General features: G+C 39.3%; 2 protein-coding genes across 6 annotated transcripts in view; one reads left to right on the top strand and one right to left on the bottom strand.

The window, feature by feature from the left end:
* The window catches only part of PGK1 (phosphoglycerate kinase 1), a 125,804-nt gene that overhangs the window by 88,593 nt on the left and 17,480 nt on the right, over positions 1–19,731 (bottom strand). The window contains exons 9-11 of one of the 2 annotated variants that reach the window (XM_007119876.4): positions 17,854–18,031; positions 17,477–17,575; positions 16,612–17,102 (exon numbers count right to left, since the gene is read on the bottom strand). In XM_007119876.4, the coding sequence (XP_007119938.1) occupies positions 17,062–17,102; positions 17,477–17,575; positions 17,854–18,031 (318 nt within the window). In that variant the 3' untranslated portion in view covers positions 16,612–17,061. Of the gene's footprint in view, positions 1–16,611; positions 17,103–17,476; positions 17,576–17,853; positions 18,032–19,731 lie in introns of those variants that run through there. The other variant, XM_024129456.3, reaches the window with a different exon arrangement.
* On the top strand, positions 2,467–14,047 carry TAF9B (TATA-box binding protein associated factor 9b). Of its 4 annotated transcripts, none has more exons than XM_028482164.2 (8): positions 4,278–4,365; positions 5,007–5,088; positions 6,398–6,534; positions 6,611–6,745; positions 7,717–7,792; positions 9,772–9,882; positions 11,264–11,420; positions 13,614–14,041. In XM_028482164.2, the coding sequence occupies exons 1-8, from the start codon at positions 4,315–4,317 to the stop codon at positions 13,645–13,647; spliced, it is 783 nt and encodes a 260-aa protein (XP_028337965.1). In that variant the 5' UTR covers positions 4,278–4,314; the 3' UTR covers positions 13,648–14,041. The 4 variants fall into 4 exon arrangements, with proteins under 4 accessions (XP_023985225.1, XP_028337967.1, XP_028337965.1 ...); XM_028482165.2 differs by lacking the exon at positions 13,614–14,041 and adding an exon at positions 13,314–13,359; XM_024129457.3 differs by lacking the exon at positions 13,614–14,041 and having other exon boundaries at positions 2,467–4,365; positions 11,264–12,444.

The raw sequence follows: 19,731 nt of genomic DNA, 5'->3' as shown, positions 1-19,731 counted from the left end.
AAAAAAGACAACCCTCAGAATGGGAGAAAATATTTGCAAATGAAGCAACTGACAAAGGATTAATCTCCAAAATTTATAAGCAACTCACGCAGCTCAGTAACAAAAAAACAAACAACCCAATCCAAAAATGGGCAGGAAACCTAAATAGACATTTCTCCGAAGAAGATATACAGATTGCCAACAAACACATGAAAGAATGCTCAACATCATTAATCATGAGAGAAATGCAAATCAAAACTACAATGTGATATCATCTCACACTGGTCAGAATGGCCATCATCAAAAAATCTAGAAATAATAATGCTGGAGAGGGTGTAGAGAAAAGGGAGCACTCTTGCACTGCTGGTGGGAATGTAAATTGATACAGCCACTATGGAGAACAATGTGGAGGTTCCTTAAAAAACTACAAATAGAACTACCATACGACTCCACAATCCCACTACTGGGCATATACCCCGAGAAAACCATAATTCAAAAAGAGTCATGTACCACAATGTTCATTGCAGCTCTATTTACAATAGCCAGGACATGGAAGCAACCTAAGTGTCCATCAACAGATGATGGATAAAGAAGATGTGGTACATATATACAATGGAATATTACTCATCCATAAAAAGAAATGAAACTGAGTTATTTGTAGTGAGGTGGATAGACATGGAGTCTGTCATACAGAGTGAAGTAAGTCAGAAGGAGAAAAACAAATACCATATGCCAACACATATATATGGAATCTAAGAAAAAAAAATGTCATGAAGAGCCTAGGGGTAGGATGGGAACAAAACACCGACCTACTAGAGCATGGACTTGAGGATATGGGGAGGGGGAAGGGTAAGCTGTGACGAAGTGAGAGAGTGGCATGGACATGTATAAACTACCAAATGTAAAATACATAGCTAGTGGGAAGTAGCCGCATAGCACAGGGAGATCAGCTCGGTGCTTTGTGACCACCTAGAGGGGTGGGATAGGGAGGGTGAGAGGGAGAGAGACACAAGAGGGAAGAGTTATGGGAACATATGTATATGTATAACTGATTGACTTTGTTGTAAAGCAGAAACTAACACACCGTTGTAAAACAGTTATACTCCAATAAAGTTGTTAAAATAAAACCAGTATGTGAGAACTAGTGACATTAGACCAGGAGATTTTTTTGTATTTCTTTTTGAAATGTTTACTTTCAAATGTTTACTTTGAAAAGTGTTTACTTTAATCATACTAGGTGAAGTGAGTCAGACATAGAGGGACAAGTATGTGATATCACTTATATGTGGAATCTTAAACAAATGATGCAAATGGATTTGTTTACAGAACAGAAACAGACTCACAGACTTTGAAAGCAGGCTTATGGTTACCAAAGTGGAAACCTGGAGGGGAGGAATGGATTGGGGGTTTGGGATTGGCAAATACACACTACTATATATAGAATGGGTAATCAGCAAGGATCTACTGTATAGTACAGGGAACTCTACTCAATATTCTGTAATAACCTATATGGGAAAAGAATCTGAAAAAGAATGTATATATGTATATGTATGACTGAATCACTTTGCTGTACACTCAAAGCTAACACAACATTGTAAATCAACTATACTCTAATATAAAATAAAAAAAAAGAAAAGAAAAAATAAAACTACAAATAGAACTACCATATGACCCAGCAATCCCACTACAGGGCATATACCTGGAGAAAACCATAATTCAAAAAGAGTCATGTAGAAAAATGTTCATTGCAGCTCTATTTACAATAGCCAGGAGATGGAAGCAACCTAAGTGCCCATCATCGGATGAATGGATAAAGAAGATGTGGCACATATATACAATGGAATATTACTCAGCCAGAAAAGGAAACGAAATTGAGTTATCTGTAGTGTGACAAAGTTTGAGAGTGGCATGGACATATATACACTACCAAATGTAGAATAGATACCTAGTGGGAAGCGGCCACATAGCCCAGAGAGATCAGCTCGGTGCTTTGTGACCACCGAGAGGGGTGGGATAGGGAGTGTGTGAGGGATGGAGATGCAAGAGGGAAGAGATATGGGAACATGTGTATATGTATAATGGGAACATGTGTATATGTATAACTGATTCACTTTGTTATAAAGCAGAAACTAACACAGCATTGTAAAGCAATTATACTCCAATAAAGATGTTAAAAAAATAAAATAAATTAAAAAAAATAAAAATTTACAATAATATGACCTAAAAAATTTAAACAACGAAGAGTTGAAATAAATTGCTGTGACAGGACAGAAATATGAAAAATATGGTTAAAATTAATAGTCCTATTAATTACTACTAATTGCCACTGTTAAGTAGTCCTATTGTTTTATTTAAATAGCATGTATGTAACAGAAAAGTAAATACTACAGAAAAACACAATTTTAAATGAATATCTATTTTCATATTTTTATATTACAACAATAACACATGTATAGAACTATTTATTACATCTTATGGGTCTTTTCATCTAGTACAGCTGTGTCCTGGGTTGGCTCTCTAAAGGTTGGTCACCCCAACGGTACAGTACCATTTGGGTAGGGGAAAAAGATATAAAGAAGGTAACATTTGCAAATTAAATAGACAAGAAAGTGGTAAACACTGATGCCTTCTGCGAAAGAGAAATGAGTGGCTGGAACAAGCCAGAGAGGCTTTTGCTTAGTTTTTAAATATATTTTAAAATATTCGTACCCTGCGTATATGCTACCTATTCGAAAATCATTATTAGTCTTACATAGAGGTTCCCCGCACTAAGCTGGAAAAGGCGCTTTCGTAGCGTGGGGATCAGTGTTCCTCCCGGAACCACAGTGTTAAGAACACGTGGGTCGTGGGGAGACCTGCTCAGAGTTCAAGGTGGCTGTGTGGTGGATGGATTCAGACAAGCCCGATGAGGTAAGACTGTGGCCAAAACTGAAGGGCCCGCCAAGCCCCAGAAATCAGTTTGAATTTGTGTGTGTGTGTGTGTGTGTGAGGGAAGCCATTAGAGGGTTTTAAGGAAAGGAATGCAATTATTTCGTTTATGACTAAGAGATAGCTCCGGTTGTGTAAAAATGTGGGGGAGCACAATTTCGCGGTCCTCTTGCTGTAGCCTTGGTAATTAGGGCTGTTAGCTTGGACCATTAGCATGGTAGCACTGGATGGAGATGCGGAGCCACGAACAGAGGTTTTGTGACTTTCGGAGGTCGCCCTGACAGGACTTGCTGCTAGACTGAAGTGTGGCTTGTACGGGACAGAGCATAACATCGCTGACGTCTCTTCCCGCCTGGGTGGGTCAGAGTGCGTTTCTCAGAAATGGAGGGCGTTGGTGGATGTGGAGGAGGAAGAGTTCTCTTTGGGACACTTAAAGCCAGAGACAGTTAACTGATGCATCTTTTTTTGAAAGACACTCAGGCTGTTCTGTGGAGAGTGGGAAGAAGACGTTTGGGGCTCCAGCGGCGAATCTTTCAGGCGGTCAAAGGCTTTAGCTTTGCAGCAGTATGAAATGAGCAATTATGACAGGGCTTTGAGTGTGAGGAGAGCAGACCACAGGGTAGAGTTGCCAGATTTAGCAAATAAAAATAGAGAGCAGGGCTTCCTTGGTGGCGCAGTGGTTGAGAGTCCGCCTGCCGATGCAGGGGACGCAGGTTCGTGCCCCGGTCTGGGAGGATCCCACATGCCGCGGAGCGGCTGGGCCCGTGAGCCATGGCCGCTGAGCCTGTGCGTCCGGAGCCTGTGCTCCGCAACGGGAGAGACCAGCAGTGAAAGACCCGCGTACCGCAAAAAAGAAAAATAGAGAGCACCCAGTTAAATTTGAATATCAGATCAACAATAAATCATTTCGTAGTGTAAGTATAGCCCTGTAATATTGGGGATAAACTTATGCTAAAAACGTGATCATTGATCTGACATTCAAATTTAACTGGGCTTTCTGCATTTGACCAGGCAGCACTACCACAAAGGCAGGTGGAGGCAGGGACTCCGCAGACATTCAGGGAGAGGGAAGGGGCCAGGGTGGCTGCAGGGGACGTGAGGAGGGGCCCCAGAAAAGACAAGGGTGGCCCTTTTCGTGTACTTTTTCGGGGAACAGCTCTGGAAGGCGAACTTATCGGTCTGCCAAGCGTTGGCCGAGGGCTCTTCGGGGAAGACTTCGGCGCCGTGGGCTCCCCGCTAGCCCGGCCTCTCTCTGCCTCCGCGGGGTGGGCAGGCGGCTGGGAAGCGGCAGCCAGCAGAGCAAAAGGACCGGCGCGGTAATCCCGCCCTCCGCGACCGCAGGGGTGGAGCCTGAGCGAGGAATCCGCAAGCAGCACTCTCTCCCCGGATGACGAGCAGCAGGATAACATGGAGTCGGGCAAGATGGCGCCTCCCAAGAACGCTCCGAGAGATGCCTTGGTGAGTGCGAAGGATGCGAGGCGGGGTGCGAAGCTGGGCGCGACCGCAGCCGGGGACCTGAGAGCGGGCCCGGGGGGAGGACCTGATGATGGGCTCGCGCGTCGACTTCAGCCATGTCAGGGCCGCCAGGAGCTGTAGATTCGAGTGCCCTGGATCCCGGGGCTCTCTCCCGCCACCCCGGCGGCCCAGCCGGAGGGAGGCTGGCGGCCCGCCGGATGCGCAGGCCGGCCGCCCGGCTTTGTCTCCTGGGCCTCGGGCCCGGGCCGCCTAGTCGTCCCGCCCCGTCTGCGAATCCTGGCTCGCGCCTCCAGTGTTCTGATGCAAAGCTACCCCGGTCGCCACATCTGAAAATGACAACCAGCTGTAACCACCCCTACCTCGACTGGGAAAGCCAACCCGGGCCTTTTTCTTCTCTTTGCACCCGCCCCCACCCCCACCCCTGCCAAAAAAAAAGTTTTCAGCAAAGAGATCAAGACGAGATTTGGTGTGAACCCGACACTCGCTTGGGAGGAAAAGGATGAGTACAAGTTTGGAACCCAGAGAAGGGGGAACCTTGTATCATAAATATAATTACTACCTTCGGCCCAGTCTTGATTTCTATACCTAGATTATGCATCTGGCGTTTTTATTTGAATCCACAGGTGATGGCACAGATCCTGAAGGATATGGGAATTACGGAGTACGAACCAAGGGTTATAAATCAAATGTTGGAATTTGCTTTCCGTAAGTTAACAAAACACCAAAATTGCCTAACTTGTGAATTTTAAAAATCGTTCATTGTAAGAACATTTTCAACCAAAATACTTTAAAAGTTAATGTCATAACATGTCATTATACATTTGTCCAAACCCACAAAATGTAGAGTTCCAAGAGTGAACCATAATATAAACTACGGACTATCGGGGATTATGATGGGTCCATGTAGGACTATCAATTGTAACAAATGCACCAGGGAACATTGATAATAGAGGATGCTATGCATGTATGGCGTCAGGGGTATATAGGAAATCTCTGTATATTCCCCTCAATTTTGCTGTGAACCTAAAACTACTCTACAAAAATAGTCTTAAAAATTTTTGAGGTATAGTTGTTGTACAATATTATGTAAATTTCAGATGTACAACATAGTAATTCACAATATTTAAAGGTTATACTCCATTTATAGTTTTTATAAAATATTGGCTATATTCCTTGTGTTGTACAATATATTAACATTCTTGTAGCTTTAACTTTATTTACTCTTGATCGATCTCTCTCCTAATTCCTGACCCTGTGTTTTTATTTTTGTTTCTGGTTCTTAGCTAAACTTGGTTCTAGTTCTGATTTGCACATAGTTGATAAGCTATTCTCAATAGTAACAACTGGGGATCTGATTTTATAGCTGGAATATTTGGTTATCCATATCAGCATGATGGAGGTTTATAGTCTGTTAGCTAATGGATGACAGAATATGGTTTGTTACACTTTTTTCTTTTTGAATCCTTTCCTATTAGTGACTTCAAATCAATTAAGAAGACATTTTGTGTACACTGGAAAGGAAAATATTCATTTGAGATCAGGACTGGTGAGATTTTGTGTTCTCTGTTTACTTTGACCCATAGCTGCCATTGTAGAATTAAGCTGCAAGCTTTCTGTGGGTTTGTGTGTGTGTATGAGAAAATTCTTTGCCCCTCATATGAATTTGTAACATTTTCTTATCTCTGAGTATATTAATGTTACACTCTTCTCTGATACAATACAAAGCCAGCACACTGCTGTGAACCTAAAACTACTCTACAAAAATAAAGTCTTAAAAATATGTGAAGAAAAAAAAAACAGTTAATGTTACAGAATTCAGAAAGCAGTAAAAAAGAGCTCAGGCTAGGGAACAGTATATTGTGATATCTGTTTAAAATTGATCATATATATAGGACAATTAGATATTAGAACCAAAATTCATAAACTTTCTGGAAATTAGTGAAACTTTTTAAGAAAACTGGCCATAAATATTAAGCTATTTTCATATGTTTAAAATAATGTTTTGTTCTTAAAGGATATGTGACTTCAATTCTGGATGATGCAAAAATTTATTCAAGCCACGCTAAGAAACCTAATGTTGATGCAGATGATGTGAGACTGGCAATCCAGTGTCGGGCTGACCAGTCTTTTACCTCTCCTCCCCCGAGAGATGTGAGCAAAATTTTATTTGAAGTTCATTTTACTTATAATTTTTAATCGTAGTTCTAATAAGGATTTTTTTTTTTAGTTTTTACTGGATATTGCAAGGCAGAAAAATCAAACCCCTTTACCACTGATTAAGCCATATGCAGGACCCAGACTGCCACCTGACAGATACTGCTTAACAGCTCCAAACTATAGGCTAAAGTCCTTAATTAAAAAGGTAAGTGGGCTTCCCTGGTGGCGCAGTGGTTGAGAGACCGCCTGCCAATGCAGGCGACACGGGTTCGTGCCCGGGTCCGGGAAGATCCCACATGCCGCGGAGCGGCTAGGCCCGTGAGCCATGGCCGCTGAGCCTGCGGGTCCGGAGCCTGTGCTCCGCAACGGGAAAGGTAAGAATTTTTAGTCATCTTAGCTTTTAAAAAGGGTAAGATGTGTTAGGAGTAAATAGTGCAGTAAATTAAAGGCTAAGATAATTTACTAGGATTTTTTAAAATTTAGTTCCTTGAAAATACTATGTCTGCAATTAGCTGCTATGCTAAAATATATAATATATGATCCAAGATTTTTAGGGCTAAAAGGAACTTTATTGTTCATCTAACTCATCAGGAAAGTGAGCCCGAACTCATCTATGAAGTTAGTAGCAAAGTTAAGACTGATTCCCAGGTCTCATAACTCCCAATCTTTACACTATACCATAACAGAGTAAATGATATACCATCAGGCATTGGACTTGCTTTCTGAAATATGACCTAAGGCTCTCCCACCACTGAGAAAGTTCTCCCCACATTGGGCTACCTCTGTACCTCTGAAATTCCACTATAAGGAAGTTTCTTACTGGGTTAAGATATTGACTAGTTAAGATTAAAAAATCATAAGGAAGTTAGCTGTTATCCTCAAATAACACTCTACCTCAAACTTTAAAACTATATAGAATTATATATTTTATATATATATTCTTATCCATGTTTATACAGATATGTATTGTTTGTATTATATGTGTGTTTGTATATATATAGATATTTGGAAAACCCTAGTTTAAATGTTGCATTAGAACACTGAACAGAAACAGGACATTCTTGCCATCAATTATCTATTAATAATTCACATCAGCAATCCTAATTTAATTTCCTGGTAAGTTTAGGTGTCAAGTCTGAACAACGTTAAAACTAATTTGTTTTTTAAATCCCCTAGGGACCTAACCAAGGAAGACTAGTTCCACGGTTAAGTGTTGGTGCTGTAAGTAGCAGACCTACCACTCCTACTATAGGTAAGTGCGAGAGGGAAATGGCTTTTCTGGCTGGTAAAGAAGTGCCTGAGCACTTGATTTTGAACTGTAATCCAGGTAAAAAGGTGAGTCAGAAATTCCGATACGTGTTGCCATTAATACATTTTCTCATCCTCTAGTAAAGCTATAAACATATATTTTATCAGATTTCAAAATGAGAAAGCGACAAGGAATATCTGATCCCAAATGAGTATACAATTGGGCATTACCCAACATTGTTGCCGGTATTAACTATGGTAACAAAAACAGAAGTTTAAGCAGTGTTCGTTCTGGGTTTTATACAAATAAAGTTGCCAGACTCACTCACAGCAGTAGCCTACTTATTATCAGAAATTAAATTTCTGAGTAAATTGGCAAGAGATGCAATCAAAAGAAATAAGTTTAAAGTATACAAAAAGTTTAAGACTATCTAAAGAAAATCATTTTTAATATAACCTTTTCAAAAGTAGTACTGATTATCCTGTGTTGGTCAGTGAGCATCCCTTCAAACTGTTTCGTGTGTCCTTTGTGACAGGTCTCCATCATTCTTTGAGCATTTCTTGCTTCCTGGCACAAGATGTTCCAGGCTCATCTTATATTTTCCTTACCCCAGTCCTAGAATCAGCCATTTCTCCAAAGAGCCCTGGTTCCTCTTAGTGGAGAATGGCATTTAGAAATGATACTGTCATTGTTGCTTAGATAATAAGGAACACATAAATAATGGATTTAGATTTCCTGATTTTTTTGTCCTACGTTCCTGCTGGATTTCTTTCATAGTCAGTCTTTTCAGAAAAAAAATCCCCTTCTATTTGACAAGTATTGATTTCTTAGCTCTTAAAACTTGAGTACTATAGATGTCATATAGCTCTAGTGTAAGCAGCATTTGGCTTTTGAGATGTGTAGACAATCTCTTCATATTTTCAGGGTGTGAATTCACATTTCAGCATTTTAAAACCAGACTGGTATAGTATTAATTGTACACTTCTAATTATATGCATGTGACCTTTGTAGACAGGAGTTTGCATATATAATTTGTGTAACTTTTTGATCATATACTGTTTATCTGTGCGTTCATATCTCTTAAGTGAATACCAACTTTTTAAAAGCTCTAGGCTGTGTTAATCAGTTACACGTGTTGGCAAGTTAGCCAATTTTAGTTATCAGTTGTGATTTTTATTCCTAGTTAGACATTTATTGTACATGTTTTAGAGATTTTTAAGTCTAGAGTGAGGGAGCTGCTAAAAACTACTATTAAAGATGCAAGGTTTAAACTTTAAAAAAATTTTAAATGAGTTTCATAAAGCATAAGACCTAAGCATATACTCTGTTCAATTTTAAAACCTAAACTCCATACTTACATAAATGTTAACAATTTCCTTATGGTAATGGACAAGAAAACATCCACCTACTGTGAATTTTCTTGACAAAATAAAATACTTATATTGCTTCACTAAGCTTCACCAAATTCTTTGGACCACTCCTTAATACATGGAAAACTTACCTAAAGATGGAGATATGTTAGGCTTTTGTTAGATGCATGTTGATTTAGCTTCATGGGCATAGTAGACACCACCTCCTAATTCCCAGCAAGTGACAGAGATTAAAAGTACCACATAAGGTAATTAATAGAAAACTTGGGTCTTTAATTCTGTTTATTTAAATGTTCAACTTCATGACTTCATGTAGCTAAAATTCAGTGCCAGATGCTGTGTGAAGAGTTTTACATGGATTATTTTCTCACAAGAATTCAATGAAACAGGTATTGTTATCCCCATTTGATAGATGAGAAAAGCACAAAAAGATTAAATAACTTGCCCAAGGTCACTCAGCTAGTAGGTGATAAAGCCTGGATTCAAACTCAAGCAGATCTTTCATTAATTCCCTGTGCTTTGAAGGTAGTTTCTGGTAAGCTAAAGGAGAGCAGAAATTGAACCTGTATAATAAGTCACCTAACTAACATGGTCTGTTAATTACAACTACAGCAACCCCACAAACAGTGTCTGTCCCAAATAAAGTTGCACCTCCAGTGTCAGTGACAAGCCAAAGATTTACGGTGCAGATTCCACCTTCTCAGTCCACACCTGTCAAACCAGGTAACATGATGGGCAGGGCATGGGGGATTGAAAGTGGTTCTTTTAAAACATTTTTCTGAATTTTAAAATTTGTGAATGATTTGTGATAACAGAACAGTTTGTATTCCTATAGCAATAATTAAATTGTTTTAATATCATAACAGGAAGGCAGCCGTAATGCTGCAAATCTGGTTTCTTCAGAGGGGGTCTATAAACCCACTAAAATTGTATGAAATTTTACATATATGTAACATTTTGGGGGGAAGGGAGAGATTTCAACATGATCATCAGAGTCTCAAAGAACCCTGTGAACTAAAATAAGTTATGGTCTACAAATCTCAGGCAAAATCACTTAGGGTTAAAGCTCAAGAAAATAATACAACTTAGTATATATCAAATGAAAACTGTACTTTTATTCACTTCACGGAAGTATATGTAGAAAGAATAAGTAGAATTCTGTTATAACGTAGTTTATTCATGAATATGTTTAGATTTCACATCTTCTGAAACCTAACCGTACACCATAATATTGGTCTGTAAGGAAGCATGATTCCTGACCTTGAACATGTGCCTTTACTATGTTCCATGATGAATCCAGTGCACTGCTTCCCATGACTGAGAACTAATCAAAATTTTAAGTAAATTAAAAACAAAAAACTAACAGAACTTCTTTAACCTTATACTAGATACTAATTTAAGTACTTTAAAGCATTAAAAATGTAATTTAACTCTTAATGCAGTATAATTATGTTTCTTCTATGATATAGTTTTACTTCATGCTATTAAAATTGTTATTAAAATTACATTCAGCTTTGTTGAATACTTTTTACTCTTAGAAGCACTATACTTTGTGTACTCTTGCTTTATGTCTCATTTTTAATTGAACATTAAGGGAATATAGTATTTTAATCATAACTCTTTATCTAGAGGCCTGTTGCCATTTTTGTGATTTATGAAATTTTTGTCACCAAAAAAGGCAGGATTATGTTTTTTCCTTCCAGAAAGTATGAGTTAGTATAGTGTATTCTTGGCTGTCAAAATACTCATAGCTTTGGGACTTTGAACTGGTAAATATTCATGTTGTGTGAAAAAGCGTATACATAACTGTATGATCTTAATTACATAAAAATGGATGCTTAGTTATGTAGATACACAAATGAGACCTAGAAGGACACATCAAATGGTAAACTGCTTGTGATTACGGATGACTTTGTTTTTTGCTTCTTGTGTTTTTTGGTTTCCTATTATGCACATGTTAACTTTTAAGAAATTAATGTTATTTTAAAAACCTTAAAAAAAGAAATTATTATTAGAATTACATTTCAGCTTTGTTGAATACTTTTAACCATATGTTTCTGATTCTATGTAGTTCATAGTTTGGGGGTGTTTTCTCTGTTTACAGTTCCTGCAACAACTGCAGTTCAAAATGTTCTGCTTAATCCTTCAATGATTGGGCCCAAAAATATTCTTATTACCACCAACATGGTTTCATCACAGAACACGGCCAATGAATCAAACCCATTGAAGAGAAAACATGAAGATGATGACAATGATACTATGTAAGGAATATAGTGTAGTCTCTATGCATTTCAAACGTGTAGTTGGTTTTGAGCCCAGTATACCAAACTAGAACATTCTTGATCGAAAACTTAAATGTAGTTGCAGTATCTTTCACCTTAAAGTGTTATATTTATTTCTTAAGGGTAACAATGTTTTTTCATTAGGCTTCAGGTATAAAAAGTTAAGTGCTTGTTTTTTAATGGTTTCATTAATGTTGAGTCCTGCTACGGTAATTCTATTTTTGGAAGCAGTTTTCTGCAATGTATCTGACAGCAACACTTAAGTTTCACTTTCTACAGCCTGATCAGTGGACTAATCTTTAACAGCATAATTTCTAATCTATATTTAAATACTTCTTTTGTAAGATAAAATAGTCACTTTTATTGTCACCAACTTTTTTGACCAGATCTCTCAATTTAGCAAATATTTTTGGAGAGGTTGGATTTAGAGGGATTCTAAATCCATTTTAAATATATTTAAGCTGTTTCTTGATGTTCCCTAACCTCCCACCTCCTCAGCCCCGTTTCTAGATCCCATTCATTTTCTGCACCACCTCCTCCCCACAGGCTTAGGTTTCTCCCTATTGCTCTTAAATTTAAAAGGCAAAAACTGGAACTTTAGGAATATAATTCCTGATAATACAGCTCAGTGTTATTTTCATATTTTTAAAACCTGCTTTACATGCCTGATGGTCTATGGTTCACTTTAACCAGGTTTGCATTTGCTGTTTTTCTCTCCATACCAGAGCAGTTGGGTTTTATCCCTTGTCTTTTATGCCCATTGAACATTACTCTCCTTTTGACAGGTAGTTTGGGGTCAGTTACATTCAGTTTCAGTCTTATATTCCAAGTTGATAACTCCACCATATTTCACAAATTGAAATTTAACACGAAAGATGCTATAGCTTAAAATCTGCCTTGATAAGTATACTTACACTGGACCTAGGCAAAACCACTGAAGAGCAAGTGTTTTCTTCCTTTTTACCATACATATATATGCTTTGATCACTACTGCTTGAACCCCCCTATTGGTATAATTCAGATTTTTCCAGATTATTGCTGAGGATGTCACACATAAGATGGGATCAAACCTGAAAGTTTTCTAATGGTTTTCCTTCCTCTAGAAGGCCAACACAAACAAATTAGTGTGATGTGACTTGCGTTTAGGTGCACTCTGCATAGGCTTCCCCGTAATGTTGCTAAACACCTTTCCCTATTTTCCATTTATACACATCGAAACATCTTATTGAGAAAGACTGCAAAGCTTTCAAAAATATAAACAGGCTTGTGTTGTTTTTATTTGAGTAAGTTTGACATACTCAACATAGGAATACTTTTGCAGAATTTCTAAAATAAATTTTTATATCATACTTTAGAACTTATAGCCAAGGATCCTCAAAACTTAAAACACAAGTAAGTTTCATCTTAGGATGGTGCTTGATACATCAAAGAGAAATAGTCCAGTAACAGGGAAGAAATATCTCATCAAAACTGTGATTCAGTGTTTTTGGATATTAGGAAAAGGTGATATCAGACTTATAAAAATAGATCTGATCATCATAGGAGAGAAATGTTCATTATATAGCATAGGATGCCATTACTTGAATGTTCTCAGGGAGGCATGTCAAAAGGCCTAGTTTCTAGTCCTGGCTCCATCGCTAACCAACTGTGTGACCTTACTTCACCCATGAGCCTTGTTCTCCTCACTAGTAATAGGAAAATAACACCAACCCTGCCTACCTCACAGGGATGTTGTGAGGGTTTAATTGGTATATGTGAAAGTTCTTTCAAAATTGTAAAAATGCTATATAACTCTAAGGAATTGTTAACGTATTTGTTCCAAGATTATTAATAAAAAATTGAACTTACTGTATTTCTCACTTTTGATTTAAGGGATTCAAAGAGGATGAACAAGGCCCAGTAATTCTGAGGTCCAAAAAGCAATCAAGATTTGCTTAATGGATGATTATAAATCAGGGAATTGCTTGCTTTTATTTGGAATCAGCATGTGACTCATCATAATGAAGCAAAATAAATATGAAAGGATATGGGTTTAAATCTGTTAATAACATAACATGCTCTGTCTTTTGTGGTAATTTATACGTATAATTAAGGTTGCAATCTGAGTGTTCATTCTCTTAGCCAGCCAGTGGGTGGTTTGCCCTTTCAGATGAAGACTTCTTTATCTTGCAGATCTCCCTTTCCTAATTACATCCACCCATTCTAGCATCAAGAATGACTTAAGGGACTTCCCTAGTGGCACAGTGGCTAAGAATCTGCCTGCCAATGCAGGGGACACGGGTTCGAGCCCTGGTGCAGGAAGATCCCACATGCCACGGAGCAACCAAGCCCATGCGCCACAACTGCTGAGCCTGTGTTCTACAGCCCGTGAGCCACAACTACTGAGCCCGCGCACTGCAACTACTGAGCCCATGCGCCACAACTATTTAAGCCCGTGTGCTCTAGGGCCCACATGCCACAACTACTGAAGCCCATGCACCTAGAGACTGTGCTCCACAACAAGAGAAGCCACCACAATGAGAAGCCCATGCACTGCAACGAGTAGCCCCCGCCCACTGCAACTAGAGAAAGCCCACAAGCAGCAACGAAGACCCAACGCAGCCAAAAATTAATTAATTTTTTAAAAAAAGAATGAATTAAGGCAGCTCTTGTCCTCTGGCTTCTAGCTGGAATTTTTTAAAAAGATGTACTGATAGTAAATGAGGTGAGGACACTGTCGTCCCAAGTTCTTCCTTCTACAAGTAGGAAACAAGTGTCTTTGATCTGAGTAAGAATATAGGAGTACAGCCACTATGCAGGGAGAATGGAAGATGTGGCCTAAGGGGTCCAGAGTGAAGAGAAGTACTCAGGAGGTAAGGAAAAAAAACATCAGAACGACAGGTACAAAGCAGTGTGTATAATTATGCCACCGTACACCAACACACGCGTGCGCACGCATACCCTTTTTATATGCATTAAGTAGCTCGAGATTGAAGGAAACCAGTCTTACAGTGATTGGTTGCTTCTAAGAAGGAAAACTGGTAGCTAGAGGACTAAGGTAGGAAGTCTTCTCATTGTACCCCTTTTTGACTTTTGTTTCATGTACTAGAGGGAAGTTTTGGACATGAAAAGAAAGGAAGCAGGAAACACTGAACTAAAGAAGAGATTGAACTCGTTTATGATATGATTATAATTTTTTTTCTATATACAGGCATACATATGTTGTCTGGGGGTTAAAAGTGAATTTGCTACACTTAAGCCTAAACCTCTGCAGTGTTTTATCAATAATTCATAACTGTATTAAATCAGGAAGCACATACTTGTACAATTCTAGTTTATATATGCATAAGTTGTTTGTTATATACTGTCTTCCTTGACTAGGTTGTAAATTCCTTCAGGAGATGATAAGTGCTATCATCTTATACTGCCTCTATTATGTCCTAAGCATATAGCAGGTACTCAAAATATTTGGCTATTTGCATTTCCCCGTTCATTTTCTGGATTAATGATCAAAATAAATGGGGAAAAGATCCTGGAAGCAGCGTCTGGTAGAAATTACTTGTAAGGTACAATCGGGTTGATGGATGGACGAATGGCAGTTGTAGAGTCTAAGTGTTAGGTTTATGGGTGTTTACAATTCTTTCAATTCCTCTGTACATTTGAAATAATAAAATGTTGAGGGAAAGGTAATCAGTAGGGGAAGAAAGTCATCAGTATGCTAAAGTTCTGGTCCGGCTATGACATTAATTCTCTGGATCAATGCGTAGCATCTCTGGGCCTCACCTACAAAAAAGATTGTACTAGAATTCCTGCTTCTCAAACCAGGGTAGAGCATGCCATTAGAGATGTGCAGAAATACGTTTTTTAAAATTAACTACAACTATGGGGACAGTATTAAAATACAAATGAATTTTTAGAAAAAATTCAAGCCTTCAAAATTTGTTTTGTTTAAAGCAGCCACCAAAATTTTCTTTTGCTGTTCTCTCCAGAGTTAAGCAAAAAAGGTCCTAGTCTAGAAGAATCATTTCAGGGAGTGAGGCACACTGAAAAAGCACCAGCCTTTGGAGTCAGACAAACCTGGATTTGAATCCCTGCTGTTACTGGCTCTGTGATCCTGTCCAATAGTTTAACTATTTCTTTATCCATAAAGGTGAAATACATACTCTAGTATGTAAAATGCCCAGCAGAAAATTTCCGGTTAAACACAGCCTTTTGAAATTGCACCGTTTACCTCTGCTCATTCCTGAAACTCCCATTAAAATGACAGGAAAGAGAAAGGAGGGAAAATTACAAGGACAATAAAAGAATAAGAATGTCACTGAAATCGCTTTGGCCTTTTGGCTAAGATCAAGTGTAGGATGTCATTAGATTTTCAGCAATGACAGTGAATCAAAGGCTTTATGTCTGAGAAACTGATATGTAGGCTGAAATTCTACATATAACCAAACAGGCAAATATAAGAGTTGAATAAAGATATCTTCAGACATACAAAAAATTTTGCCTCCTACGCCCTCAATTTCTCAGGAAGCTAGTGGAGTCTTGTGTTTCACAAAAAGGAGACGTAAACCAAGAAAGCAGGGGGGAAACAGATCCAGGAAAGGGAAGGTTCAACACAGGAGGTTAAAGGAATCCTCAAGAGTTACCCCACAGGGATTTCCTCTGGAAACAGGAAACCCCAGGGCAACAGCTGTACAGCCAACATAGGGGGCAGCCAGTACAAACTGAAACAGGAACACAGAGGACTGCAGGAGGGACATCTCTAATAAAAATGAACCAACTGTCCCATATGTTTGAATATGTTGGGAATGAATCAGTGATAGATACATAGAAAAAAAGAAACTAATTTTTAAAACTTTTTAACTCCAAAGAAAACTAAAAGATACATAAGTAAATATAATCATGGCATATGACATAGCTCAGCTGTGAATAATATTTATAATCACAATGTAGACTATTGATCAAATCTAAAATTATGACAAAACTATACTGGGAGAATGAAGAAGGGGACGTACATATGGAACAGAGGCTATAAGAGAGCTAAATCTTCCCATGCATGAAATTAATAGAGATCTTTTTTAGAAAATCAAGAAGTTAACAGTTTAAGCATGTTACTTAAAAACATGGACGTAGATAATCTGATCCTTTCCTCAAGATTCTGTTCTCACCCTAACAAAATATGACAGGAAAAAAATCCCAGTTTCAATGGATATTTTTATTATTTATTTAATAGATCACCAACTTCATGTCCCTCCTTACCAACAACTGGAATTTCATTTTGTTTCCATGCTGAGTGGTGAAACTATGACAAAGCTAATCAGAATAAGCTACTTCATAAAGAGAACTAAGCTAACACAGCTCACTTTCTTTTAACAGGCATAATACAAATATATGCACTCTAGAATGCACAACGGTTTAATCTCTAAGAAATTCAAATGGGATCTTGAAGAATGTAGGCAAAGCCAGGGTGCAGTAAAGGTGAGCTGAGATGCCGTACAACTGTTTAAGGGTTCCTGGCACTACATCTCTTGGCCACTAGCCGAATCTTGACATAGGGGAAGATATTAGCTAATGCCAAGTGGAGATGCAGAAAGCACTAAGTTGACTTAGGGGCTATGCACAGGAACCAAAAGGCAGGAAAGTACTAAACACTGCTGAGAGCCTCCACCCCAGGAAGGACTTTACCTGTTTTTGAGAGAACACACACACACACAGTCAGCATTACTATAGGATCCACTAAGCCAGATCTGTCCCCTTCTATCCTCCCAATAACATATCAGCTCCTCTCTAGGGTATATGGCCAGGAGTTAGGTAACTTTTACATTTTGGGTCCCAGGTCCACTAGAGCATAACCTCTTTGAGAATAAGTCTTCCCATCTGGCCCTCCCCACCTCAAATGGAAGCAAGGAGCTTTATTTGAAACTCCTCCATTTGTACTGCCCAGCTAATGACTGCTAATGACAACACTATCTACCATCTCCACTCCATTCTACTCACCTCTCACTGCATAAACCCCATCCTTCCCCCAAATAAGTCAAAAAAACATTAAAGAACCTCACCTTCCAGGAGCTCTAAACTGGCACCACCTCCGGTGCTCACATGGCTGACTTTATCCTCTGTGTTCCATTTGGCACAGCAAGTAGCAGTGTCTCCACCACCTGTTGAATGAAAGCCAAGTAAAAAGGGGAAAGGAGAGAAAAGAAAAAAGATTGGCACCAAAATTATAAGGCAATGTGCTCTCAAGCCCAAAAGGTAGCCAATAACCCCCCAAGTCCATTTCATTTAGAGGTTCCTCCATGAATTATATACCCATTTAGCTCTCAAGATTCACCTGGCACCAAGGAACCTAGGAAAAGTTAACCATTTCCCCTCTACTTTCCCCTGATCAGAATTCTGCCAGCTCACATTGGCAATAGCTTTGTACAGGACCCCTTACCTATGATGGTGATGCAGCCCCTGGAAGTGGCTTTCACCACCTCATCCATGAGGGCTTTGGTTCCTCGGGCAAAAGCTTCCCATTCAAATACACCCACAGGTCCATTCCACACAATCTGCTTAGCCCGAGCAACAGCCTCAGCATACTTCTTGCTGCTCTCAGGACCACAATCCAAGCCCTAAGGGGCAGAGTTAAGAGAGGATGAGCTACCAATAAAAGCTACTTAGAGGAGCAAATACCATACCTCCACCAAGACCAGAACTCAAGGCTGAACACCAGAGTGTCTTCTAGAACCAAAAGATACCCCTCATTCTTTAAAATTATAAACCTGTTCATATCCTTTATGGAAGATCAAGTCTAAGGGAAAACCTCAAAAGTTATTTGACAAAAACATTCTTAGCCACACTATTTTATGATTGTGTGTAACTAGATAAGTGGTTTTCAACTAGGGTTAATTCCGTCCCTCCCTAGGGAACATATGGCAATGTCTCAAGACATTTTTGACTGTCATGATTTGGAGATGGTAGGGGGTTGCTTCTGGCATCTAGTGGCCAAAGATGCCTTAAACATCCTATAATGCAACAACAGCCCTCCACAACTAAAACTACCCAAGATGTCAATAGTGCCGAGGTTGAAAAACACTAAACTAGATCAGTGGTTCTCAAACCTTGTTGTGCATCAGAATCACCAGGATGGCTTGTTCAAGCACAAATTTCTGGGCCTTACCCCCAGAGTTTCTGCCTCAGCAGGTCGGGGGCAGGGGGCAGGAATCTGCATTTTTAATGAGTTTCAAAATGATGCTGACGCTGCTGTTCTTTTTTAAATTTATTTTTGGCTGCTTTGGTTCTTCGCTGCTGCGCACGGGCTTTCTCTAGTTGCCACCAGCGGGGGCTACTTTTAGTTGCGGGGCGCAGGCTTTTCTCATTGCAGTGGCTTCTCTTGTTGTGGAGCACGGGCTCTAGGCTGGCAGGCTCAGTAGTTGTGGCTCCCAGGCTCTAGAACACAGGCTCAGCAGTTGTGGTGCACAGGGTTAGTTGCTCCACAGCATATGGGATCTTCCCGGACCAGGGATCGAACCCATGTCCCCTGCACTGGCAGGTGGATTCTTAACCACTGTGTCAGCAGGCAAGTCCAATGCTGCTGTTCTTGAGACCATACTTTGAGAAACACTGAACTAAATAAAACCCACATGCCTATCAAAAGGAAAGTGATGGGACTTCCCTGGTGGTCCAGTGGTAAAGAATCCACCTTACAATGCAGGGGATGCGGGTTCAATCCCTGGTCAGGGAACTAAGATCCACATGCCACAGGGCAACTAAGCCCATGTGCCACAACTACTGAGCTTGCACGCCTCAACTACAGCCTGCGTGCCGCAAACTACAGAGACCACACGCTCTGGAACCCACGTGCCACAACTACAGAACCCACGTGCCACAACTACAGAGCCCACGCACCCTGGAGCCCAAGCATCACAACTAGAGAAGCCCACGCACTGCAACGAAAGATGCCACATGCTACAACTAAGACCCGATGCAGCCAAAAATAAATTTAAAAAATAAATCCTAAAAGAAAAAAAAAATATGAAAGCTTAAATAATTCTAAAAAAAAAGGAAAGCGATAAGCAAACTAGTATGTCACCGTTAACAATTTTGTACAGCTATTACAATGATAAAATATGGAGAACATTACAATCAGCTAAATAAGTCTTTAATATACACATAAATTTTTCCCTGCTTGCAACAATTATACTTGTACTATCTCAATGTTTTCATATAAGAAAAATTTCTTATACAGGTTTCTAGGTAGCAACATAATCCAGAACAGCCCAAACCATGAAAGTACATAGCATCATCCCCAGCACACAGTCAAGTACTTAAT

The sequence above is a fragment of the Physeter macrocephalus genome, chromosome 21 (genome assembly GCF_002837175.3).
Source record: "Physeter macrocephalus isolate SW-GA chromosome 21, ASM283717v5, whole genome shotgun sequence".
Taxonomy (NCBI): domain Eukaryota; kingdom Metazoa; phylum Chordata; class Mammalia; order Artiodactyla; family Physeteridae; genus Physeter; species Physeter macrocephalus.
This window is presented reverse-complemented; position numbering and strand designations above follow the sequence as displayed.